We start from the raw sequence: 27,375 nt of genomic DNA, 5'->3' as shown, positions 1-27,375 counted from the left end.
CATATTAAAATGACATACGTGGATAAATACATATGCGAAGGATATGTATGTTACGATAACAAATATAAAATCTCCAATACATATATATATATAATAATAATAATAATAATAATAATAATAATAAAGGATAACAAATCACCATACAAACATGCAAGGTGGAAAAGACATGGATGACCATATGCAATTGACATTACTTATGAAAGAAGCTGAATGCATAAGACCCGGTTTTGAAGAATTTGCACTTTGCATTCGCCATGTCCATCTCGACCATCATACATCAATCACTGGTTTTTCTTTTAAAGTTTGTGCAGGAAAACTAAGAACGCCAATTACAATGTAGGAATTTAACGTGTCCTTGAAAATATACCGAGGGAGAGGATGCTCTGTGGCTGACAAATGATATGATCTTCACTTGTTAAAGCCATAGATGGCTATCATAACTTAAACAATTATTAAATTGAAGTGAGAATAAAAAAATATCTGACCATCACAAGTCTTTAACAGTTATTTTCAAGGACCGAATCATCCATCAACCACCAGTCCTTTGTGGAAGAAAGAAAACATTGACAGATTGCCAGACACGATTTTCCTTCTCCAGGTCCATCTCAACTAGCATCATCATCCACCAATCACTAGTTCTTCTTGTACTACGAAAGAATGTCGTCATGAAAAGACCTATCAGCTGATTAGTCATTGGTTGAATAACCAATAACACCAATTGCCCCATAAAAGATTGAACAGGTCCTTGAAAATCCACTGGAGGAGGATGCTCGATTAGCAGTCCATAGACTTTTCTTTGCTTGTACTTTTGTTGTTCTGAAGGGTCGAATCATCCTATCAATAGTCTGATGTCGTTATGCGTTCCCGACTTTGCAGCATGTGGCGTCGATCGCAGCGAAAGATGGGTGTGTGGTCACTAAGGCCGCCCGTTGATGCAATCAAAGTTCATCCTTTTGGATCCATGTTGTGAGTCAATTGTTTTGCAGAAAAATTATACAGTGATCCAATCAAATAATTTTATTTTTTTAAAAATGATTGACTGGGAAGAGCTCAGATTTCTTGCACCTCATCGGTCAGTCAAGAGGAAGCTTCATTTTAGTCTTTGGTGTTTCCGTAACAGATCATTTGTCTAAGCTTTTATCTGAGAGTACCTCTCTGCAAGTTTGCAAATCGAGAGATGGGTGTGCTGTTAGGGTATCACTTGGTCCAGCTGTTGATGCTGTCGCTAGTGGGTGCAGCGGCATCTGCAGCAGATGCACTGCCTGGCTGCCGAACGAGATGCGGCGAGGTTGACGTCCCCTACCCTTTTGGCATTGGTCCTAGCTGTTCGAGGGAAGGCTTCTCACTAGATTGCAACACAACGGATGATGGCCTCGAGAAACTTTTTTTGTCCGTCGTCGAGATCACCGATATCTCGTTGCCACTTGGCCAGGCACGCATGCTCAATGAAATATCGTGGCAGTGTTACAACGCTAGCACCAATTCTATCTACTACAGCACCTGGTTTCTGAATTTGACCAACACACCATACAGATTCTCCGACGACCTCAACAAGTTCACTGTGATCGGCTGCGACACCCTCGCCTACATCGGAGATTTCGAAAGGGCCGACAGCTACCAGAGCGGTTGCGTGTCTACATGTCACAACGAGGTGAGTTTGGTCAACAGGTCATTATGCTCCGGCATCGGCTGCTGCCAAACCTCCATCCCCAAAGACCTCACATACTATGAGGTCTGGTTTGATTCAGATTTCAACAGCTCGAGCACCTGGAACTTCAGTGACTGTAGCTATGCCGTATTGTTGGAGGCGAATCAGTTTGAGTTCCTAACATCTTACATCACAACGTACCAATTCTGGAACAACAACAACGGCAAGGCACCCTTGGTGGTGGATTGGGCGATCGGAAACGAGATATGTGAGGTAGCACAGCGCAACATAACCTCCTACGCCTGCATCAGCGAGCACAGCGAGTGTTTGAACTCTTCCAATGGTCCTGGGTATCTTTGTAACTGTTTGAGTGGCTACCATGGCAATCCTTATGTCGCTCATGGCTGCCAAGGTCTGTTAAGTCTCGTCGCTTTCAGGGATCTGCTTGCCTTTTCAGTCTTCATGATTTTGTTTCTGATACTCGCGAATATGTTTTAATTGCAGACATCGACGAATGTTCTGATAAAGATCAATATCCTTGCCATGGCACCTGCAAGAACCTGCCCGGTAGCTACAATTGTTTCTGCCCGCCAGGTACACATGGTGATGCCTTCAATGGAACATGCACCCAACAGCAGAAACTTCAATCATCAGCGAAGGTGACTGTAGGTAAGAGTCTTTTTTCCACCATGACTTTTGTCTTTGTCGAGGATCTCCAAACACATTTGATGCCAAGTATTACGAATGAATTCGTTTGTTCCCTTTCTTTTCATGAATTTTATTTATTGCTTCAAATCCTTTTAATCTACCTGCACTATAGACTTATAGAGAGGGTACTAATGACAATAGTCTTATTCGATTTTATATTCTATTGTCTTGTACCATCTCCAAGTAGCTGATAATTTTTTGATCCACACACACACAAGAAAGTGTATTTACTTGAGAATGATCAATATTATGTTAAATTCATAATTGTCGGTACTGCTTTCATTAGATGAACCGAGTTTGATTACATAACCTCGAAGAACTTTTGTCGTTAACAGAGTCTCCATGTTTATCCCTCTTATTGAAGGTCCTTAATCTTTATATTTTTTTTTCAACTTCTGTCATGAGTTCAGACCTTTGGTTGTGTTTTTTTTTTTAGAACTAATCATAAATTATCTTTAGTATTTTGATTTTTATATTTTCAAAAGTTACATTAAGATCTCTGTACTAATGAAAAAGTAAAATATTTAATCTTGTTTTTTCTTACGTCATTGACTCTACTGACTAAAATACCATATAGTTTACTATTGAACATATATTAACTCTGTCTTATTTCGGTTTATCATTGAGCACGTGTAGTATTTTTGTCAAAAATAAGGAGAAACGAAATTATATATTTCACTTTCGTAAATAGGAGAATCCTAATATAACTTTTGAAAGTATAAAAATTAAAATATTAAAGATAACTAATTACATAGAGTAATATATTATTAACCCTTTTTTTCCTTAGGAAAGTCTAATTAAAAATAATCCATTCATAGGATAATAGCAGCAGAAATGCATAGCATAAATATGACCATGCTTGTGTTATTGTTACCAGTAACTATAAAACCAACATAATGTGCATAAAAAACATAATTTTTATTTCTCTTCCTGCTTTTAATTGGTCTGAAAATTTTTTAGATACAGGTACTGGCAATGGCTTGATCTTTCTACTAATATTCGGCATGTGTATCTATATGATTTTTTAAAGAAGAACGTTCATCAAGATTAAGGAAAGGTGTATGTGAAGAATGGTTAGCACTTGGATTGACCTCTATCCACTGATGGATCTGACAGTCAATTTGGTAGGTAATTTGGCCTTGTTATATATTTCTAGTCCAGCCACTGTTGAGTTACACATGTTGAAAAGGATTGATGCTGTGAAGTCACAATAGGGTTCCTATGTTCTGTGTATCAAGCAGCTTTGTAATATTTCTGTCACATACGTCTGGCAATTTCTCTTCTGGCTTCTTTCAAATTGTTGTATATGACTTTGTCAAACGAAATTCTAATCTAAATCATTTAAACTAAACACGGGAATCAATGTGGCCATGCATGCTAATGATATGATACAAAGCTTCTTTCTAGCTCAGGAATGTCTAATTTATATATATATATATATATATATATATATATATATATATATATATATATATATATATATATATATATATATATATATATATATATATATATATATATATATATATATATATATATATATATATATATAATGTAATCCGCCAATTGTCTCGCTCCCTCGGCGGGTGGCTCAACGAGCCAAGGGTGTTCTTAAGATGTCAGCACCACATCATGTGAGAGGACCTTGATAGGTGTTGGTGTCGACGGTGGTTGAGTTGTTGATCGTGGTTGAGCTGGTGGCTTCGTTTGATAGGCTAGTTATGACAAAAGTGGAGCGACGAATCGTATAATGCTCATTAGTGTCTGCAGATGTTGGGTAAGATTCAAAAACATCTCAATTGGAATGAGTAGATGACTCAAAGGTTGTCTCCGGGATCGAGAGGCTTGGGTTGTTAAACAAATGTCGATGTTGCACTAGCGTTTGTGCCAAAATGGATGTATCCATGTGTGGCTTTAGTGGCTATTGCCTCCATAAGTAAAAGTGCTATGGGCAAAATATTGTTGCTCAAGCATTCATTAAGAGGGTTGACTAGCGGGCATTTTTATAACATCAAGCCCTTTTTTTATCGTCAAAAATGTTAGGCGAAGAAGTTATTAATATCCAGGTCAACCCGACATGATTTAGACCCATATAAGTTGGATTATCTGATGTACCTCAGAGATAGAAATGTCAAGTTTCTAAGGTACCACTTGCACAAATATCAAGATGATTCGATTCCTTCGATGCTAAGTTAGCAACATGAGGTATATGAGTATGGATATGAGTGATCAAAAAAGTCCTAGCTCATTATGTTGATGATGAATTTTTATATCCGGTCACAGAGGGGGAGTAGTCTCTAACCACTCTTAAGAGTATCCTCTTAACCTCTTGTCCATATGGGTGATAAGACGAGACAACCCTGAATCACTTGCCTTAGACGTGTTTTGGACTCTTATCGACATGGATAGATGTGTGAAAGATGATCTAAATCCTTTTCTCCTACTTAAAGACTTCATGTGAGGTCACATGATGGATCTTTTTCTGTATGATGATTTGCTGATCCACTAAATTTGATATTATGTTAAATCAGATTTTGACTAGGTTTCACAGAGAATAAGTTTCAAATTATAAATATGTAATTATTTTCATTCTTTTCCATATCATATCATGAATTGGTATCCACATAAAATTTCTTTCAAGATCCGACTTAATCGTAGAGGAAACAAAGATATTGACGGACTATATGGTGTAATAATATGCATATAATAATTTGGTACGTATTCTCAAAAAATTGTTATAGTCATATTTTCTAAAAACGAGTTAAGTGATGTCATGTGTAGAAATTGTAATTCATGAAATATTGTTCAATATTAATAATTCGAAATGCCAGCAGTCGTTGTAAGGCTTAAAGAGCGTTTATGTTGTGGAGATATGTGTGTTTAAAGAGCCTTTTAAGTTTTCGAACACCTTCTGATCAGCACTATCCACTGATCATGGAAGAACCGCGGCTTCGAGCGACAACGTCGACAGGTAGACGAGGAACCCTCACTGGGCCTCCACCGGCAATGTCTTGTTCCTCCGCACCGCCTTAGCCCCTCGCTTTCCTCCGGGCATCGTTGCTGCTTACCAATCGACGACCCTTACAATCCTCACCGAATCGACAATGAATCATAGCCCTAGTATGATGTGTAAGAAGTACCCAACCTGGTGTGCCATTTGCGTCTAGGCGATTCCCCGCTTCTTGGGGCAATGTCGGCGCAGCCCTAATCTGGCGCTTCTTCCCTATAGCCGATGATCGTGCTCCGACATCGACGACGATGGCTCGGTGGGCAGGTCTCCCCCCGATAAGGATGTTTGCGCTCGGAAGCTTTAGGCATGGATCTCGACGACGGTGCCAGGATTGGCGAGTTTTCTTCCGTAGTGTGTCCGGCAGGGCATTCAAGCTCCTCGGTCTCCTTCAGAAGTATGTGAAATCATTCTCAACCACTGAATGTTCTAACCTATTAATTCGCTATTATTCTGCATGTTTTTTATTCCTGGTTGATTCTGTCATCTTATCTTTTGATTGGTAATAGAAGTATGTAAATCATGATAGAGTCATAAGGTTTCTACAAGATTTAACTGAACAAACAATATAGCAAGTGAGGAATACGTATGTACATGAGAAATGAAGTCCTTTCCTGTTTTATTCACAGTAACAGGAAGAATGACCAAAAGCAAATTAAAGGTAATATGCCATATTAAAGTGATATATGTGGATAAATACATATGTGAAGGATGTGCATGTTATATGATAGCAAATATATAATTTCCAAACTTTACAAGGATATATATATGCCTTAAAAATGAAAAGGATAACGAATCACCATACAAACACCACAAGGTGCACAAAAGACATGGATGAACATATGCAATCGACATTACTTACGAAAGAAGTTGAATGCATAAGACCCGTTTTTGAAGAATATTGCACCAAAACTTTGCATTCCGCCATGTCCATCTCGACCATCATACATCAATCACTGGTTTTTCTTTTGAAGTTTGTGCAGAAAAACCAAGAACGCCAATTACAATGTTGGAATTTAACGTGTCCTTGAAAATATACCGATGGGAGATGATGCTCTGTAGCTGACAAGTGATATGATCTCCACTTGTAATAGCCATAGATGGGTATCATAACTTAAAAAACAATTATTAAATTGAAGCGAGAATAAAAAAATATTTGACCATCACAAGTCTTTAACAGTTATTTTCAAGGACCGAATCATCCATCAACCACCAGTCCTTTGTGGAAGAAGAAAACGTTGACAAAGAAGCTGGAGACAGATTGCCAGGCACAACTTTCCTTCTCCATGTCCATCTCAACTAGCATCATCATCCACCAATCACTAGTTCTTCTTGTACTACGAAAGAATGTTGTCATGAAAAGACCTATCAGCTGATTAGTCATTGGTTGAATAACCAAGAACACCAATTGCAACATGGGAATCAAATATACTTGAGAGGAATTGGTCATCCATCGTTCACAAGCCCAACATTCAAACTCAATTTTTAACGAGCAACTAGGGAGGAGTTATGTTCCTTGCACCTCATCGGTCACTGAAGTGGAAGCTTTATAAGAGGGTTTGGTGTTCCTCTGACATTATTTCTTCAGAATTTTTAGACCTTTATCCTGAGACTGCATTCTCTTCTAATGTGCAAATCGAGAAGAAACCTATGTTAGTCTATTTGCAGAAGCAAGACACAGCCTTGGGCAGAACCAAAATGGAGGTGCTGTCAGTGTACCAGCTGCTGCTAATGCTGTCGCTGACAGGTGCAGCGGCATCTGCTGCAGGTTCACTGCATGGCTGCCGATCAAGATGCGGCTTTCCACTAGATTGCAGCACAACAGATGATGGCCTCGAGAAGCTTTTTGTGTTCAATGTCGAGATCGTCAACATCTCACTGCCACTGGGGCAGGTCCGCATGGTCAATGAAATATCATGGTAGCGTTAGAACGTAAGCAACAATTGCAGAGACAGCTATGTCTGGTATCTGCCAAAACACCATACAGATTCTCCGACGTCCACGACAAGTTCACTGTAATCGGCTGCGACGCCCTCGCCTATAGGCAATCTCTGCCATTTCCTTGCTGGGTTATGTTGTATGTAAGAAAATGGTTATCTAAATATTATCATTTTAAACATTTTGCATTGGTCGTGGAGCTTTTATCATTCAGGAAATGTTAGATGATCGGATGATCTTCTGGTCACTATGTCTCAGAAATCATTATCTAATCGAATAATTCAGAGTAGAATGGTATAAATAATCTAGAACAGCCAACTAACTCCAATTGCGACATCTGTGTCCAGACAAAGAGCGTCATTTCTTATCCATGTCTTTTTTTCTCTGTATTCTTAATGGAACAAAGAATAATTAATTGGCAAAGAAGCTAACGTTTAACGATCATGAACAGGTGTGATAGATAAGTCGCTTACACCATCTCCATCTCAACCGGTGTCATCCACGGATCCACCAACCGCTAGTTCTTCTTGCCCCATAAAAGATTGAACAGGTCCATGAAAATCCACTGGAGGAAGATGCTCGATAGCAGTCCATAGACTTTTCTTTGCTCGTACTTACATTGTTCTGAAGGGTCGAATCATCCTATTAATAGTCTGACGTCGCTATGCATTCCCGACTTTGCAGCATGTGACGTCGATCGCAGCGAAAGATGGGTGTGTGGTCACTAAGGCCGCCTGTTGACATGATCAAAGTTCATCCTTGTGGATCCAAGTTGTGAATCATTTTTTTTTTTTTTTGCAGAAAAATTATACAGTGATGCAATCAAATAATTTTATTTTTTTTTAAATGATTGATTGGGAAGAGGTCAGCTTTCTTGCACCTCATCCGTCAGTCAAGGGGAAGCTTCATTTTAGGCTTTGGTGTTTCCATAACTTACCATTTGTCCAACCTTTTATCTGAAGAGTACCTCTCTGCTAGTGTGCAAATCGAGAGATGGGTGTGCTGTTAGGGTATCGCTTGTTCCAGCTGTTGATGCTGCCGCTAGTGTGTGCAGCGGCATCTGCAGCAGCTGCACCGCCTGGCTGCCGAAGGAGATGCGGCGAGGTTGATGTCCCCTACCCTTTTGGCATCGATCCTAACTGTTCGAGGGAAGGCTTCTCACTAAATTGCAGCACAACGGATGATGGTCTCGAGAAACTATTTGTGTTCAACGTCGAGATCACTGATATCTCATTGCCACTAGGCCAGGCACGCATGCTCAATGAAATATCGCGGCAGTGTTACAACGTTAGCAGCAAGTCTCTGGAATCCTCTCTCTGGTCTCTGAATTTAACCAACACACCATACAGATTCTCAGACGACCTCAACAAGTTCACTGTGATCGGCTGCGACACCCTCGCCTACATCGGAGGTTGGAAAAGGCACGACACCTACTGGAGCGGTTGCGGGTCTGTGTGTCACAACGAGGTGAGTTTGGTCAACAGCTCATCATGCTCCGGCATCGGCTGCTGCCAAACCGCCATCCTCAAGGACCTCACATACTATGAGGTCTTGTTTGATTCAAATTTCAACAGCTCGAGGACCTGGAACTTCAGTAAATGCAGCTATGCCGTATTGTTGGAGGCGAATCAGTTTGAGTTCCGAACATCTTACATTACAACGAACCAATTCTTGAGCAACAGCAGCAAGGCGCCTTTGGTGGTGGATTGGGCGATCAGAAACGAGACATGCGAGGTAGCACAGCGCAACATAACGTCCTACGCCTGCATCAGCGAGCACAGCGAGTGTTTGGACTCTTCCAATGGCCCTGGGTATCTTTGTAACTGTTCGAGTGGCTACCATGGCAATCCTTATGTCGCTCATGGCTGCCAAGGTCTCTTCTCCCTCTGGGATCTGCTTGCCTTTTGAGTTTTCACGATTGTTTCTGATACTTCCGAACATGTCTTAATTGCAGACATCGACGAATGTTCTGATAACTATCGATATCCATGCCATGGCATCTGCCAGAACCTGCCCGGTAACTTCAGTTGTTTCTGCCCGCGAGGTACATATGGTGATGCTTTCACTGGAACATGCACCCACACCCAACACCAGAAACTTCCATCATCAGCGAAGGTGGCTATAGGTAGGAGTCTTTTTTCCACCATGGCTATAGGTAGGGAACAAAAGTATTACAACTGAATTCTTTTGTTCCCTTTCTTTTCATGAATTTTATTTATTGCTTCAAATCCTTTTAATCTGTCTGTACTATAGACTAGATGTCTCTTATAGAGAGGACTAATAAGAATAGCCTGGTTCAATCTTATATTCTGTTGTCTTGTATCATCTCCAAGTAGCTGATGATTTTTCGATCGTATTTACTTGCGAAAGATCAATAATATGTTAAATTCAGATTTGCCAGTAATGCTTTTATCAGCATAGATGGAACCGACTCCGGTTGCAGAACCTCAAAGAACTTTTGTGATTAATAAATCTCCTTATTTATCCCTCTTCTTGAAGGTCCTTAATTTTTATTTTTTATTTTTCAACTTCAACAATGAGTTCAGACCTTTGGCATCATCGTGATTGTGAAAGCAAGAAAGTCTTGAAGACTTCATGTGTTTCTTCTCCCCCAGGGAAATCCAACTTGTGTGTTTATACCTGCTAAAAGTTGCAGGTCTGTGATTCTTGTATCTGCATGGACTTCAAGTATTCTAGTTATGTAGCTTAGCATAATGCTTGCGCAGAAGAAAAGCAATAATAATAAGCACCATTAAACCAGATAATGTGCATAAAAGGTAATTTTTGTTTCTCTTCCTGGTTTTAATTGGCCTGAAAATTTCTGAGATACAGGTACTGGCAGTGGCTTGATCTTCCTACTAATATCCGGCATGTGTATCTATGTGATTCTTCAAAGAAGAAAATTCATCAAGATTAAGGAAAGATATTTCAGAGAACATGGAGGTTGGATATTATTGGAAGAGATCAAGGCTAAAGAAAGATACTTTAGAGAACAAGGTCTTGCATTTAAGATATTTGCCAAAGAAGAATTAGAAAAAGCCACAGAGAAGTATGATCAGAACCGAGTCCTTGGCAGAGGAGGGCATGGTACTGTTTACAAAGGAGACTTGGAGGACAGTCGTGTTGTTGCCATCAAGAAACCCAAGATCATTGATGAGAGCCAAAAGAATGAATTTGGAAAAGAGCTGCTTATTCTGTCGCAGATCAACCACAAGAACATAGTTAAGCTCTTGGGTTGTTGCTTGGAAGTGGAGGTTCCGATGCTGGTTTATGAGTTTGTCTCCAACGGGACCTTGTTCCAGCTGATTCACGACAACAACAGGGCATCTCCCTTTTCCTTGGCCACTCGCTTGAGGATCGCTCATGAGTCTGCCGAAGCTCTGGCCTACTTGCATTCATCGGCTTCGCCTCCCATCATTCACGGCGACGTGAAGTCTTCCAACATCCTTTTAGATGAAAACTACACAGCAAAAGTTTCTGATTTTGGAGCTTCGAAGCTGGTTCCAAAAGACGAGGATCAGTTTGCTACCTTGGTGCAAGGGACTTGTGGTTACTTGGACCCAGAGTACCTCCAAACCTGCCAGTTGACAGAGAAAAGTGATGTTTATAGCTTCGGCGTGGTGCTTCTGGAGCTGATGACCCGCAAGAAGCCAATTTATTTTGAAGCATCTGAAGATGAGAGGAGCCTCGCATCATGTTTTACTTTGGCGACGAAGGAGAACCGACTTATGGAGATCTTGGATGATCAGGTGAGAAACGAAGGGGATACGGAACTGATTCAAGAAATGAGCGAGCTCGCAAAGCAATGCTTGAAGTTCATGGGAGAAGAAAGGCCTACGATGAAGCAAGTGGCGGAAGAGCTCGACAGGTTGAGAAAATTCAAGCAGCACCCGTGGGTACCGCAGAATACTGAGGAGATTGAGAGCTTGCTCAGTCAACCATCGGTTGACCATGAGACATATTATCATGGAATTGAAACCACTACTAGCTATAATCCAGAGAAAATATTGGGATTGGACATCGAATATGGAAGATGATGATCTGGTGCATGCCCAAACTCTCTGGTTCTCGAGGCTTCTTGATGCAATCTTGAATTGATACTGCTGCTATATATACTTGTGATCGTGTGTGTTTGTGCCAGTGTATAATAGCGAAGAATATTTATTAATAACTACAGGTAATCTCTGTCATTTCCTTGCTGGAATATGTTGTGTGTAAGAATAAGGTTATCCCAATAAATATTATCATTTCAGACATTTTGCATTGATTCCGGAGCAGCTTTTATCATTCAGGAAATGTTCCATGATCGGCTGACCTTGTTGTCGCCATGTCTGAGATATCATTATCTAGTCTAATAATTGAGATTAAAATGGTATAAACAGTCCATGTTCTTTATCTATATCCATCTGATCTATTTAAGCATTAGCATGAACAAATATACATTAATTGTCACCCGTTTAATATGAAAATATGTATTATTTTATGATCGGCTCTTAGACGAGCTTTCATAAGTTTATAAAAGTCCATCAGCATAAAAAAACTAATAAATTTATTTTTATTATAGTTGTTAGCTTTCGATAATTCATGTGAAATTTCTAAGATGTAGACATCTTTCGATAGCCTCCTTCCTGTAATTAATATTAGAAATATTTCTTGACTTTGATTCCTTTAATGATTAAATTATATAAGACGGGACATGATGAATACATAAAATAAAAAAAAAACTAAAATGTGAAACCCATATCATCTGATCCTCTTCTATAGTATATAATATCCTATTCTGAGCATTAATAAATTATTTTACAAATTATTTTTTATTTAAAAATATTTTTTTATTATAATAACAATAGTCTCCAATAATTTTTATCGTTATCACATACACATCCGACTAAATAATAATATCTTTATTATATATATATATATTAGTTTATTTTTGGGTTGATTAACCTATTATTATTATTTTTATACTTTTCATAATAAATAAAATAAATACCGTCTCAATTTTTACAGCTACAAATAGATGTAAATTAAGGGAGGTGTGGGAGAGATTGAGCCGGGTTTATTGAACCCCACGATGGAGCCGGTTTAATTCCCGGGTAGCGTTGATTGTTGCAATCGTGGGTTCGTCGCCGCGGTCGAATCCCGCATCAGGACGCGTGTAGCGGCATCGCAGAGGCGTCGCAAGGACGACATCGCCCTCTCCATCCTTGCGATCGTTTGTGCCCGCCCGTCCCTTGGGAGCTTCAAGAATCCAACAACGCCTCGTGAGGTCTGCTGGTCTCCTCCTCTCCACCGATAAAGCTAGAACATAACAGACAGACAGACTAACAAACAAACAGGAGATGGGCGCGTCCTCTTCCGCCGATCACGGAGGCATCTCGGAGCAACAGCAACGGCAGGAAGAGGAGGAAAACTTAGCTGCCGCCAATGGCTTCCTCCCCTCCCTTCGCAATGCCTTCTCCAACCTCTCTCCGCCCTCCTCCTCTTCCGTCTCCCTCGCTTCCCTCCAGGTACTGCTGCTTGCTACCGATCCACAACCCATGTGACAACTGACCCTCGATTCTCCCCTCTTCCCAGGACGTGCAAATTGTTGCGTCCGAATCCTCGCCGGTGCCGGAGCACTTCCCTGCCCTGTCGAACAATCTCGGCGCAACCCTGGTCTCGCTCTTCTCGCTCTCCAACCTCTCTGCTAATATGTATAAATAACCATTAAGTTTACTATCTCAAGCATATTTTGTAATTATATTTCATATTCTATCATCGTATCAGAGCTGCTTGCCTAGAGCAAGCTGTCCGACTCCTCACCGAGCCCTGCCAACTTCTTCCTAGAGTAAGACCTCTTGTTCTACCGAATCGACGCGAGAACCCTCTTTCCTCTGCCTCGGCTCACCTCCAGCGACATTGATCTGAAGCGGCGACGGCTGTCTTACCACCGTCGCTTTCTTCTCTACGGCGACTGTGGCACTTTCTCGGCGAACGGCGCTTGTCTTCTCCCGCTTGCCTTCACTGGCGCTTCTCCTGCGGCGCAACAGATCTGGTCAGTTCGGTGACGTTGATCTGATGCTGACATGATCTATCCGACAGAGTTCCACGCTGTGCCTTTCTCAATTATTCATCGCGTAGACATCCCCTGTTTCAAATTGCTGCAAGCCAGTGATCTGCTTTGAAAAAGGTCGAGAACGTGGCGTGCGACGACTTCTCCCTATCAACCGGCGGACTTCAACTATCTTCTCACAAGTCGCTTGCTGCCAACCTCCTACTACTGGCCTCCTCTCGTGGGCCGACCTGTTACTGCTGCTGTCATCCTCCTGCTGTGACTGCCATCCACCGGTCGTGGGTTGGCCTCGAGTTCGCAGGCCGAGCGCCCATTGTCTCCTCTCTCATCATCGGAGCATCACCAACTCTTACGACCCTCGACCCTTTCCTTCCGCTCGGCTTGTCTCGTCAACAGCGGTGGATCCTCAACCACCGGCTCCTGTGCTCTCGACCAACCCGGCGATCACCTATATTCCGCTCTTCACCATGAGGACAATACTGCTGCTCTCCAATAGACCATCTTCGCCAAACGGTCGCAACCCTTGGCTCGCTGGTGGTCTTTCTCAGCGTAGAGAGCTGTTGCAGATCATTGCAAACAGCTTCTTCTCAGGAGGAGACCTGATCATTGCAAAAAGCGCCGAACTGCAGCTCTCGCCAGCACTGCAAACAGTGTTGCAGCTCTCTCCAGCATTGCTGTAACTCTCTCCGGAACTGCAAACACTGCTGTAGCTCTCTCCAGCACTACAAACAGTGTTGCAGCTCTCTCCAGCATTGCTGAAACTCTCTCCAGGACTGCAAACACTGCTGCAACTCTCTCCAACGTTGCAAACAGTGTTGCAGCTCTCTCCAGCATTACTGTAACTCTTTCCAGGACTGCAAACATTGCTGCAGCTCTCTCCAAGGCTACAAACAGTGTTGCAACTCTCTCCAGTATTACTGTAACTCTGTCTAGGACTGCAAACACTGCTGCATCTCTCTCCAGCACTACAAACAGTGCTGCAGACCAACAGATCTGTAGAACTGTAGCAACTTTGCCTTACCCGCTGCAGTAACCGTGCCTCTAGAAAAAACACTCGTAGTTCTCTTCCACCTCCCTTCTATGACGACTCCCAACTTACTCCTTTACATACTTATCTCTTAATCGTCTAACACTCCAATTATTGTCCCATTATTGTCCCGGTAAAGAATCATAGTACTTCTCAATCTACCGATCTTATCATCATCGATGCTACATCATTCATTCCGTTTAAATTATCCAAAGATGATAACTATGCATCTTGACGTGTATAACTTTCTAATCTCTTATTTAGATATGATTTACTAGGCTAGTCTAAACAATGAAAGGTCTTAGATGACAAGATAAAATAATATATTTTTTTTAGCTACTCACATGATTAGTTTGGTTACTGGTTTTGAGATCCGGAAAAATAAAAAGTGTTTAAAAGTAGAGATGTTATTTTATTTAATGATCAAACCCTAAAGGATTTGAAGAAGGCACCAGCCACTCCTTCAATACATTAGGGTGATGGGGGAGATGTGTAGGAAGATAATGAAGAGCTCGATGTTAATCTAACATGTTGAGCAAGAAGAAGTTAGAGAGCAACTTCCTGTGGAACTACAATTAAAAGATCTTCTAGATAATGTCAACCTTCTATAAGAGACTCTACATATGAGTATGTGACTGATGCAGGTGAATAGTTACCAAAAAGCAGTTGAAAATGAGTAGAAAAAGAAATAATTTGTTACTATGCAAAAAGAGATGGATGCTCTGTAGAAGAACCATACTTATGATTTGATGCAACTATCAAAGAGAATGAAGGTTTTGAAGAATAAGTTGGTTTTCAGGTTCAAAACTCAAGAATATTATTCTCAACCAAGGTATAAAGCTAGATTAGTTATGAAAGACTTTGATCAAAAGAAACGTATTGACTTTCAAGAGATTTTTTCTCCTGTTGTTAAAATGTCTTCTATTCGTGTTGCTCTTGGTATTACTACTAGCTTGGACTCGGAGGTTGAATAGTTGGATGTGAAGACAGCTTTCTTTCTTAGTTATTTAGAAGAGAAAATTTATATAGAGAAACCAGAATACTTCAAAATCAAAGGTAAAGAAAATTTTATCTACAAGTTGAAAAAGAGCTTGTATAGGCTGAAGCAAGCTTTAAGATAGTGGTATAGAAAGTTTGATTCATTTATGACTGAAAATTGATATAAAAGAACGGTTTCGAATCATTGTGTGTACATCAAATGGTTTTGTGAGGATTTTATTATTCTCTTACTTTATATTGATGACATATTTATCCCTGGGAAAGATATATCTATAATTGACATGTGGAAGATGAAACTAAGTGAATCTTTTGCAATGAAGGATATGTGGCCAGCAAAGTAAATACTAGGTATGCAAAATTTTCGTGACAGAAAAAACAAGAAGATTTGGTTATCATGAAAGAAATACATCGAGAAGATATTAGAAAGGGTCAGTATGAGCAATGCAAAGCTAGTTGATTCTCCTCTTTCATGTCACTTCAAGTTGTGCTAAGAATCCATCAAGTGATAAAGAGAAAGAAAATATGCAAAAGATTTTTTATGCTTTAGTAGTTGGAAGTTTAATATACGCGATGATATATAGAGAGAAATAGTATTCTTTAATATCATACTTAATATGATGAATTATCCACTGTTCTCATATAGACTACAGTTTATTCTAGTTAAGTAATTAAAAATAATCCTTTCAGGGTATTCACCGGAGAAACTGTAAAAGAAAAGAAAAAAAAAAGCATCAAGAATAATAGCAGCAGAAATGCAGAGCATAAATATGTCCATGCTTGTCTTATTGTTACCGGTAACCGTGAAACCAAAATAATGTGCATAAAAATCATAGTTTTTATTTCTCTTCATGGTGTTAATTGGCCTGATCTTTCTACTACCTAGCATCTATATGATTTTTTAAAGAAGAAAATTCATCAAGATTAAGGAAAGGTATTTTAGAGAACATGGAGGTTGGATATTATTAGAAGAGATTAAGACTATAGAAAAATATTTAAGATATTTGCCAAAGAAGAATTAAAGAGCTACAGCGAAGTATGATCGGAATCGAGTCCTTGGCAGAGGAGAACCTGGTACCGTTTACAGAGGAGTCTTGGAGAACAACCGTGTCGTTGCCATCAAGAGAGCTAAAAGAATGAATTTGGAAAAGAGTTGTTTATTCTGTCGCAGATCAACCACAAGAACATAGTCAAGCTCGTGGGTTGTTGCTCGGAAGTGGAGGTTCCGATGTTGGTTTATGAGTTTGTCTCGAACGGGACCTTGTTCCAGCTGATCCACGACAACAAAAATATATCTCCCTTTTCCTTGGCCACCCGCCTGAGGATTGCTCTAGCCTAGTTGCAGTTACATAACTAGAATAAATGCAGTCAATGAACAGGTGTTAAAAGGCATCAATACAAGTTAATCTTCTAAGATTGCTGGTTGATAATGTCTTCCGTTCAAACAAATGTCCGAGTCTGCGGTCTAAAAAACGCTGCAGCACTGCTAGATGAAATGAAGCTCTTGGGTGAAGTTCCAAGCAAGCCAAGTGAGTGATTTTCTTCTTCATTACACCTTCCTGTATAATGCTCATTTTGCATAAATGTAATATTTGGTGGAAGTATGCTCATTTACTTAAGATTTTTTTGTTTGTTCATTCACTTGTTGTTGAATTGAAGAAAATATTCAGCTTACTTTTATTTGTAGGTGCAAGAAAGGTGTTAAATTCTGAGCTTTGGCATGCCTGTGCTGGACCACTTGTATCATTGCCTCAACCTGGAAGCCTAGTATACTATTTTCCACAGGGACACATTGAACAGGTTCTTTTCTTTCTGATCATCTCATGTATTGTAGATACGGATTCTTGTCTTGTCTTTATATCATCTTTCCTGGAGATCACCTAGCTCGGAATCTTCGGCAGCAAAATGACATTCAAAAATTTGCACAAGCATTTGTTAAATTGTGGTTATTCTAGTTATGTAACTGAGGATTGCTCTAGCCTAGTTGCAGTTACATAACTAGAATAAATGCAGTTAAAAGGCATCACCAGCTGGTTCCAAAAGACGAGGATCAGTTTGCTACCTTGGTGCAAGGGACTTGTGGTTACTTGGACCCAGAGTACCTCCAAACCTGCCAGTTGACAGACAAAAGTGATGTTTATAGCTTCGGCGTAGTGCTTCTGGAGTTGATGACCCGCAAGAAGCCAATTTATTTTGAAGCATCTGAAGATGAGAGGAGCCTCGCATCATGTTTTATTCTGACGACGAAGGAGAACCGACTTATGGAGATCTTGGATGATCAGGTGAGAAACGAAGGGGATACGGAACTGATTCAAGAAATGAGCGAGCTCGCAAAACAATGCTTTAACTTTGGGGGAGAAGAAAGGCCTACGATGAAGGAAGTGGCGGAAGAGCTTGACAGGTTAAAAGAATTAAAGCAGCACCCGTGGGTGCCACGAAATGCTTAGGAGATAGAGAGCTTGCTCGGTGAACCATCAGGTGAGCGTGGAATTGATACCATTACTTGCTATAATTCAGTGAAAAGATTGGCGTTAAATTTATTCCCAAACACATCAACTCCCATGTTTTTATATATAGTTTCCTGAAGCAATCTTAAATTGATCTGCAATATATGGTTGTAAATGTCTGTTTGCCGGTGCCTGTGTAAGGGAGAATAATGTGTCAATAACTATAGAAAATCTCTGCCATTTCCTACAATGTATCAATAACTATTGGAAATCTCTGCCATTTCCTACTGGATTATATTCTGACCTACGTAGAAAGAATATTTATCAGTAATTACAGGAATCTGAGATCTGTACAAATTCAATTTGTAAGATCGGACCACAGTCTAATGACCTTTATTATTATTAATAAGTGGGCTAATTTCATATTACTTCTTATATTTAGATCTTATTAATGTCACAATCTTTATATTTTAAAAAATTATATTAGAATTTTTATAATTTTAAAAATAAAATAAATAATTTCATTTGTATCATATTGATGAAAAATATAATATATTTTTATCCATCATTTTTGTATCGATCCAATACGTGTGTCACATATTATGTTTTTCATCAATATAATTGATAACGTTAGGGCAAATAAAATTATTTATTTTATTTTTAAAATTATAAAAAAATTTAATATAAATTTTTTAAGTATAAAATTATTATATTAATACAATCTAAGTAAGTATATGATGTTATATATAATTAATCTGTCGTAAGTCGTTTGTGCGCATAAGGCTACTCTCAATCCTCCGAAATAATCACATTACAGAAAATAGATGGTCATCAGTATATAAAGTAAGTAAATGCTGTTTGTATTGCAATGACGAGATCGCCCCCCTCAATTGTTGTGTTGTGGCGCTCGTACGTGTCCGTTCCTTTGGGGATCTGAGAAAACTCCTTCCTTCCAAGAGAGCGCAGACATGGGGGCGTTCTTTCCGCCGATCACGATAATCGCCGCTTTTCACGAGCAACGACGGCAGCAGGTAGCGGAGGAATCTTTAGCCGACTCCGCCGGCTCCCTCCACACAGCTATGGTCGACCCATTTTGGGCGATGTCGCCGGTTCTTTCCCGGAGCCGTGGATGGGCTTATGGAGAGGCGCCTACAAGATTTTACGCCGCCCTATCGCAGACAGGAAGACGACGAGAGTGCCAAGGTGAGCCATGTAAACCATCACGTTTTAATCGCTAGTTTAGGTAGACTAGTCAACACCACCAATTGCGACGTCTCTCTGACCAGACAGAGAACGTCATTTCTTATTCATGTCTTCTTCTTCTTTTTTTGTGTTCTGCTTTCACAAAGAAGAATTAATTGAGAAAGAAGCTAACATTAAACAATCATGAATTGGTGTGATAAGTCGCTTACACCATCTCCATCTCAGCCGGTGTCATCCGCGGATCCACCAACCGCTAGTTCTTCTTGTACCATAAAAGATTGAACAGGTCCATGAAAATCCACTTGACGAGGATGGTCGATAACAGTTCATTGAGTTTTCTTTCCTTGTACTTCTATTGTTCTGAAGGATCGAAACATCCTATTAAAAGTCAGAAGTTGTTTTGCGTTCCCAACTTTGCAGCATGTGGCGCCGATCAAAGGGAAAGATGGGTGTGTGGTCACATAAGGCTGCCTGTTGACATAATCAAAGTTCATCCTTGTGGATCCAAGTTGTGAATCAAATTTTTTTTTTTTTTGCAGAAAAATTAGACAGTGATGCAATCAAATAATCATTTTTTGCTTCAAATGATTGACTAGGAAAAGGTCAGCTTTCTTGGACCTCATCGTTCAGCCAAGAGGAAGCTTCATTTTAGGCTTTGGTGTTTCCATAACAGATCATTTGTCCAAGCTTTTATCTGAGAGTACCTCTCTGATAGTGTGCAAATTGAGAGATGGGTGTGCTGTTGCGGTATCGCTTGTTCCAGCTGTTGATGCTGCCGCTAGTGGGTGCAGCGGCATCTGCAGCAGGTCCATTGCCAGGCTGCCGGACGAGATGCGGCGAGATTGACGTCCCCTACCCTTTTGGCATCGGTCCTAACTGTTCGAGGGAAGGCTTCTCACTAGATTGCAACACAACGGATGATGGTCTCGAGAAACTATTTGTGTTCAACGTCGAGATCACTGATATCTCATTGCCACTAGGCCAGACACGCATGCTAAATGGAATATCGTGGCAGTGTTACAACGTTAGCAACAATTCTACATACTCAAACACCTGGCATCTGAATTTGGTCGGCACACCATACAGATTCTCTGACGTCCACAACAAGTTCACTGTAATCGGCTGTGAGACCCTCGCCTACATCGGAGATTTCCAAAGTGCCGACAGCTACCAGAGCGGTTGCGTGTCTGTGTGTCACAACGAGGTGAGCTTGGTCAACAGCTCATGCTCCGGCATCGGCTGCTGCCAAACCTCCATTCCCAAGGACCTCACATACTATGAGGTCTGGTTTGATTCCAATTTCAACAGCTCGAGCATCTGGAACTTCAGTGACTGCAGCTATGCTGTATTGTTGGAGGCGAATCAGTTCGAGTTCCTAACATCTTACATCACAACGTACCAATTCTGGAACAACAACAACGGCAAGGCGCCTTTGGTGGTGGATTGGGCGATCGGTAACGAGACATGCGAGGTAGCACAGCGCAGCACAACCTCCTACGCTTGCATCAGCGAGCACAGCAAGTGTTTGAACTCTTCCAATGGTCCTGGGTATCTTTGTAACTGTTCGAGTGGCTACCGTGGCAATCCTTATGTCGCTCATGGCTGCCAAGGTCTGTTAAGTCTCGTCTCTTTCTGGGATCTGCTTGCCTTTTCAGTTTTCATGATTTTGTTTCTGATACTGCTGAATATGCTTTAATTGCAGACATCGACGAATGCTCTGATAAAGATCAAAATCCTTGCCATGGCATCTGTCAGAACCTGCCTGGTAGCTACAATTGTTTCTGCCCGCGAGGTACATATGGTGATGCCTTCAATGGAACATGCACCCAACACCAGAAACTTACATCATCAGCGAAGGTGGCTATAGGTAAGAGTCTTTTTTCCACCATGACTTTTGATGCCAAGTATTAGAAATGTCCTTTCTTTTCATGAATTTTATTTATTGCTTCAAATCCTTTTAATCTGTCTGCGCTATAGACTAGGTGTATCTTATAGAGAGGGGACTAATGACAATAGCCTGGTTCGATTTTATATTCTGTTGTCTTGTACCATCTCCAAGTAGTTGATGATTTTTTTTTATCCACATACACAAGAAAGTGTATTTACATGCGAAAGATCAATAATATGTTAAATTCAGAATTGTTGGTATTGCTTTTATTAGCCTGGATGGAACCGACTTCGGTTGCTGACCCTCGAAGAACTTTTGTGATTAACAAAATCATGTTTTTTTTTCAACTTCAGCGATGAGTTTAGACCTTTGGCATCATCGTGACCGAGAAAGAAAGAAATTCTTGATGGTTATGTTTTTTTTTCTCTTGGGCTAATGACAAATTATTTTCGAAATTAGTTATCTTTAACATCTCGGTCCTTCTACTTTCAAAAGTTATATTGGATCCATATACTTATGAAAATGAAACATTTGATATAATCCTGCTGACTGAAATAACATAAAGTTGACTATAAACATTCTTCTCATACTGCGTGGACTTTAGGTATTCTAGTTATGTAGCTTAGCATAACGCTTACGCAGAAGAAAAGCAATAATAATAAGCATCCGTATTATAGCTTCCAGTAACCACAAAACCAAAATAATATGCATAAAAAACAGAAGTTTTGTTTCTCTTCCTTGTTTTAATTGGCCTGAAAATTTTTGAGATACAGGTATTAGGTATTGGCAGTGGCTTGATCTTTCTACTAATATCCGGCATGTGTATCTATGTGATTTTTCAAAGAAGAAAATTCATCAAGATTAAGGAAAGATATTTTAGAGAACATGGAGGTTGGATATTATTGGAAGAGATCAAGGCTAAAGAAAGATACTTTAGAGAACAAGGCCTTGCATTTAAGATATTTGCCAAAGAAGAATTAGAAAAAGCTACAGAGAAGTATGATCAGAACCGAGTCCTTGGCAGACGAGGACATGGTACCGTTTACAAAGGAGTATTTGAGGACAGTCGTGTCGTTGCCATCAAGAAACCCAAGATCATTGATGAGAGCCAAAAGAATGAATTTGGAAAAGAGCTGCTTATTCTGTCGCAGATCAACCACAAGAACATAGTTAAGCTCTTGGGTTGTTGCTTGGAAGTGGAGGTTCCGATGCTGGTTTATGAGTTTGTCTCGAACGGGACCTTGTTCCAGCTGATTCACGACAACAACAGTGCATCTCCCTTTTCCTTGGCCACTCGCTTGAGGATCGCTCATGAGTCTGCCGAAGCTCTGGCCTACTTGCATTCATCAGCTTCGCCTCCCATCATTCATGGTGACGTGAAGTCTTCCAACATCCTTTTAGATGAAAACTATACAGCAAAAGTTTCTGACTTTGGAGCTTCGAAGCTGGTTCCAAAAGATGAGGATCAGTTTGCTACCTTGGTGCAAGGGACTTGTGGTTACTTGGACCCAGAGTACCTACAAACCTGCCAGTTGACAGACAAAAGTGATGTCTATAGCTTTGGCGTAGTGCTTCTGGAGCTGATGACCTGCAAGAAGCCAATTTATTTTGAAGCATCTAAAGAAGAGAGGAGCCTCGTATCAAGTTTTATTCTGGCCATGAAGGAAAACCAATATCTGGAGATCTTGGATGATCAGGTGAGAAATGAAGGGGATACGGAACTGATTCAAGAAATGTGCGAGCTCGCAAAGCAATGCTTGAACTTTAGGGGAGAAGAAAGGCCTACGATGAAGCAAGTGGCAGAAGAGCTTGATAGGTTGAGAAAATTCAAGCAGCACCCGTGGGTACCGCAGAATACTGAGGAGATTGAGAGCTTGCTCTGTCAACCATCGGTTGACCATGAGACATATTATCATGGAATTGAAACCACTACTAGCTATAATCCAGAGAAAAGATTGACATTGGACATCGAATATGGAAGATGATGATCTGGTACATGCCCAAACCTCTGGTTCTCGAGGCTTCTTGATGCAATATTGAACCATGTATCCTTGTGATCGTGTGTGTTTGTGCCTGTGTAATGACAAAGAATATTTATTAATAACTTCAAGCAATCTCTGCCCATTCTTTGTTGGATTATGTTGTATGTAAAGAATAAGGTTATCTATATAAATTTGATCATTTCAAACATTTTGAGTTGATTGTGGAGCTTTTATCATTCGGGAATTGTTAGATGATTGGCTGATCTTGTTGTCATCGTGTTTGAGACATCATTATCTAATCTAATAATTGAGAGTAGAATGGTATAAATAGTCTATGTTCTTTATATATGTCAACTCGATCTATTTAAGCATTAGCACGGACAAACATACATTAATTTTTACCCGTCTAATAAGAAAATATGATATTATTTTGTGATTGATTCTTGGACATGCTTTCATAAGTTTATAGAAATCCATCAACATAAAAAAATAATTAATCTTCTTGTCGATCTTTCATGTGAAATTTCGAAGATGGAAACATCCTTCTATAGCCTCCTTCCTACAACAAAGATTAATATTATAAATATTTCTTAAATTTGAACGCTTTGATGACTAAATTAAATAAGATTAAAGGTGATGAATATGGAGAAAAATAAAATAAAATCTGCAACTCATATCATCATATTCCCCTTCTATAGTCAGATAATATGTTATTATGAGCATTAATAAATTATTCTTTAAATCATTCTTGATTTGAAAAATATTTTTTATTATAATAACAGTAGTCTCTAATAATTTTTATCGTTAATTGCCACATAGACATCCACGTGCCGAGTAAATAATAATATCTTTATGATATATATTAGTTTATTATTGGGTCAATTATCTTATTATTATTTTTATAATTTTTATAATAAATAAATTAAATACCGTCTCAATTTTTACATCAACAAATCGGTGTAGTAAAGTAAGGGAGGTGTGCGAGAGATTGAGCCGGTCCAACTCCATCCAAAACTTATTGAACCCCATTGGTTGTTGCAATCTGGTAGCATTGGTTGTTGCAATCGTGGGTTCGTCGCCGCCGTCGAATCCCGCTTCATGACGCGTGTAGAAGCATCGCATTGGCGTCTCGAGGACGACATCGCCCTCTCCATCCTTGCGATCGTTTGTGCCCGCCCGTCCCTTGGGAGCTTCAAGAGTCCAACAACGCCCTGTGAGGCATCTTCACATATCGCACGTCTGCTGGTCTCCTCCTCTCCACCGATCAAGCGAGAACACGACGGACAGACAGTCTAACGAACAAACAGGAGATGGGCGCGTCCTCTTCCGCCGATCACGGAGGCATCTCGGAGCAACAGCAGCGACAGGAAGAGGAGGAAAACTTAGCCGCCGCCACTGGCTTCCTCCCCTCCCTTCGCAATGCCTTCTCCAACCTCTCTCCGCCCTCCTCCTCTTCCGTCCCCCTCGCTTCCCTCCAGGTACTGCTGCTGCCTACCGATCCACATCCCATGTGACAACTGACCCTCGATTCTCCCCTCTTATGCGTGTAGGAAGCGCTCTCCCTGAACGTGCAGGTTGTTGCGTCCGAATCGACGCCGGTGCCGTAGCACTTCCCTGCCCTGTCGAACAATCTCGGCGCAACCCTGGTCTCGCTCTTCTTCCCCGTTGCCGATGATCGTGCTGACGGTCGAATTGATTGGATTGGCTTCTTGAGCGGCTACAACCGGTGCTGCGGCAGGATGCCCGTCTCACGATCCATCAACGTGCTATACATATTGTACGCCGCCCTGTCCCGGGAAGCCGAAGCGCCTTGCGGCTTTGAGTTCGATCCCGATGCTGGCGACGATGATAAGGTGGGCGGGTCTCTCTTGCCGGGAGAGGTGCTCATGCTGTTCTGGATCTGCTGGGTCTTGGGGCATTCTTCGAGGATCGCGAAGATGTTCTTAGGATGTCAGCACCAGATCGTGTGAGGGGACCTTGATAGGTGCGGGTGTCGATGACGGTTGAGTTATTAATCGTGACTGAGCTGATGGCTTCATTTGTTAAGCTAGCTATGATAAAAGTGGAGTGACGAATTATATAATATTCATTAGTGTTTGCACACGTCGGGTGAAGTTGAAGAATATCTCGATTGGAACGAGTAGGTGGCTCAAGATTGTCGTTGGGATCGAGAAGCGTAGGCTGTTGAACAAATGTCAATATTGTATCGGTGTTTGTGCCAAAGTTGATGCATCTAGGTGTGGTGGCTATTGCCCCCCAAGTGAAAATATTATGGGTCATGGGTAAAATTTCGTTGTTCAAGCATTCATTAAGATGGTTGACTAGTCGACATTTTTATAACATCGAGCCCTTTTTTTAGCGTAAAAAATATTAGGCAAATAAGTCATTAATATCTTGATAAATCCGACATAGTTCAGACCGATATACATTGGATTATCCAAAGTACCTCTGATGTAGAAATATCATGTTTCTGAGATACCACCTAAATATCAAGATTGAGAGAGGTTTCCCGATTTGATTCCTTCGACGCTAAGTTAGTAACTTGAGGTGTATAAGTATAAATATAAATGATAAAAAAAGGTTCTAGCTCATTGTATTGATGATGAATTTTTATATTTAGTCACGGAAGGAGAGCAGTCTCTAACCACTCTTAATGGTCTCCTCTTGACCTCTTGTCCACATGAGTGATAAGACGAAACAATCCTGAACTGTTTGCCTTAGACCTATTTTAGACTCTTATCCACATGGATAAATGCGTGAAAGGTAACCTACATCTTTTTCTCCAATTCAGGACTCACGTGAGGGTTATGTGTGTCATATCTTTTTCTCTCTATCGTTCGTTGATCTACACAATTTGATACTCTATTAAGTTGGATTTCGAATTATAATTATGTGATTATTTTCTTTCTTTTTCGGATCATGAAGTGGTATCCTCATGAAATTTCTTTCGAGATTCGACTTAATCACAGAGGAAACAAAGATATTGGAGGACTATTTGTTGCAATAAAATGCATAATAATTTGGTAAATATTCTAAAAAAATTGTTATAGTCTAATTTTCTAAAAACGAGTTAAGTAGTGTCATGTGTAAAAATTGTCATTCATGAAATAATGTTCAATATTAATAATTCGAAATGCCAGCAGTAGTTGTAAGGCTTAAAGAGCTTTTATGTAGTGGAGATATCTGTGTTTAAAGAGCCTTTTAAGTTTTCGAACACCTTCTGATCAGCACTATTCACTGATCATGGAAGAACCGCGGCTTCGAGCGACAGCGTCGACAGGTAGACGAGGGCCTCCAGCGACAATGTCCCGTTCCTCCGCACCGCCTTAGCCTCTCGCTTTCCTCCGGGCAACGCTGCTGCTTACCAATCGACGACCCTTACAATCCTCACCGAATCGACCATGAATCATAGCCCTAGTATGATGTGTAAGAAGTACCCAACCTAGTGTGCCATTTGCATCTAAGCGATTCCCCGCTTCTTGTGGCAATGTCGGTGCAGCCCTAATCTGGCGCTTCTTCCCTAGAGCCGATGATCGTGCTCCGACATCGACGACGATGGCTCGGTGGGCAGGTCTCCCCCTGATAAGGGTGTTTGCGCTCGGAAGCTTTAGGCATGGGTCTCGACGACGGCGCCGGGATTGGCGAATTGTCTTCCGTAGTGTGTCCGGCAGGGCATTCAAGCTCCTCGGTCTCCTTCAGAGGTATGTGAAATCATTCTCAACCACCGAATGTTCTAACCTATTAATTTGCTATTGTTCTGCATGTTTTTTATTCCCGGTTGATTCTGTCATCTTATCTTTTGATTGGTAATAGAAGTATGTAAATCATGATAGAGTCAGATAAGGTTTCTATAAGATTTAACTGAACAAACAATTAGGACATCAATCGAGATATAGTAAGCGAGGAATATGTTCATGAGAAGTGGAGACCTATCCTATTTTATTTACAGTAATAGGAAGAAGGACCAAAAGCAAATTAAAGGTAATATGCCATATTAAAGTGATATATGTGGATAAATACATATGTGAAGGATGTGTATGTTATGATAACAAATATATAATTTTATGCCTTAAAAATGAAAAGGATAACAAATCACACAAACACCACAAAAGACATGGATGAACATATGCAATCGACATTACTTACGAAAGAAGTTGAATGCATAAGACCCGTTTTTGAAGACATTTGCACCAAAACTTTGCATTTGCCATGTCCATCTCGACCATCATACATCAATCACTGGTTTTTCTTTTGAAGTTTGTGCAGAAAAACCAAGAACGTCAATTACAATGTAGGAATTTAACGTGTCCTTGAAAATATACCGAGGGAGAGAATGCTTAAACAATTATTAAAATGACGTGAGAATAAAAAAAACTTTGACCATCAAGAATCTTTAACAGTTATTTTCAAGGATCGAATCATCCATCAATCACTAACTATTAGTTTGACAAGTCCTACATAGTCCCACATCAGGAA

General features: G+C 40.4%; 3 protein-coding genes and 1 long non-coding RNA gene across 7 annotated transcripts; all 4 read left to right on the top strand.

Moving 5' to 3' along the window:
- The first annotated feature begins 1,115 nt into the window (after nucleotides 1-1,115).
- Nucleotides 1,116-3,653, top strand: LOC135628965 (wall-associated receptor kinase 2-like). Of its 2 annotated transcripts, none has more exons than XM_065136011.1 (3): nucleotides 1,116-2,060; nucleotides 2,153-2,317; nucleotides 3,323-3,653. In XM_065136011.1, exons 1-3 carry the CDS (start codon nucleotides 1,178-1,180, stop codon nucleotides 3,382-3,384), a joined length of 1,110 nt encoding a protein of 369 aa, XP_064992083.1. In that variant the 5' UTR covers nucleotides 1,116-1,177; the 3' UTR covers nucleotides 3,385-3,653. The 2 variants fall into 2 exon arrangements, with proteins under 2 accessions (XP_064992083.1, XP_064992082.1); XM_065136010.1 differs by having other exon boundaries at nucleotides 3,317-3,653.
- A 4,414-nt stretch (nucleotides 3,654-8,067) lies between these two features.
- LOC135628964 (putative wall-associated receptor kinase-like 16) lies at nucleotides 8,068-11,491 on the top strand. The gene is made up of 3 exons (XM_065136009.1): nucleotides 8,068-9,174; nucleotides 9,256-9,426; nucleotides 10,134-11,491. The coding sequence occupies exons 1-3, from the start codon at nucleotides 8,295-8,297 to the stop codon at nucleotides 11,336-11,338; spliced, it is 2,256 nt and encodes a 751-aa protein (XP_064992081.1). The 5' UTR covers nucleotides 8,068-8,294; the 3' UTR covers nucleotides 11,339-11,491.
- Nucleotides 11,492-18,635: 7,144 nt separating this feature from the next.
- LOC135628970 (putative wall-associated receptor kinase-like 16) lies at nucleotides 18,636-23,095 on the top strand. Of its 3 annotated transcripts, none has more exons than XM_065136018.1 (4): nucleotides 18,636-19,029; nucleotides 19,626-20,639; nucleotides 20,732-20,896; nucleotides 21,698-23,095. In XM_065136018.1, exons 2-4 carry the CDS (start codon nucleotides 19,760-19,762, stop codon nucleotides 22,900-22,902), a joined length of 2,250 nt encoding a protein of 749 aa, XP_064992090.1. In that variant the 5' UTR covers nucleotides 18,636-19,029; nucleotides 19,626-19,759; the 3' UTR covers nucleotides 22,903-23,095. The 3 variants fall into 3 exon arrangements, with proteins under 3 accessions (XP_064992090.1, XP_064992091.1, XP_064992092.1); XM_065136019.1 differs by having other exon boundaries at nucleotides 19,450-20,639; XM_065136020.1 differs by lacking the exon at nucleotides 18,636-19,029 and having other exon boundaries at nucleotides 19,045-20,639.
- A 737-nt stretch (nucleotides 23,096-23,832) lies between these two features.
- LOC135628427 (uncharacterized) lies at nucleotides 23,833-25,253 on the top strand. The gene is made up of 2 exons (XR_010492848.1): nucleotides 23,833-24,377; nucleotides 24,450-25,253. It is a non-coding gene; the product is annotated as an uncharacterized LOC135628427 (long non-coding RNA).
- Nucleotides 25,254-27,375: the final 2,122 nt, after the last annotated feature.

Source organism: Musa acuminata, chromosome BXJ3-1, assembly GCF_036884655.1.
Source record: "Musa acuminata AAA Group cultivar baxijiao chromosome BXJ3-1, Cavendish_Baxijiao_AAA, whole genome shotgun sequence".
Classification (NCBI taxonomy): domain Eukaryota; kingdom Viridiplantae; phylum Streptophyta; class Magnoliopsida; order Zingiberales; family Musaceae; genus Musa; species Musa acuminata.
This window is presented reverse-complemented; position numbering and strand designations above follow the sequence as displayed.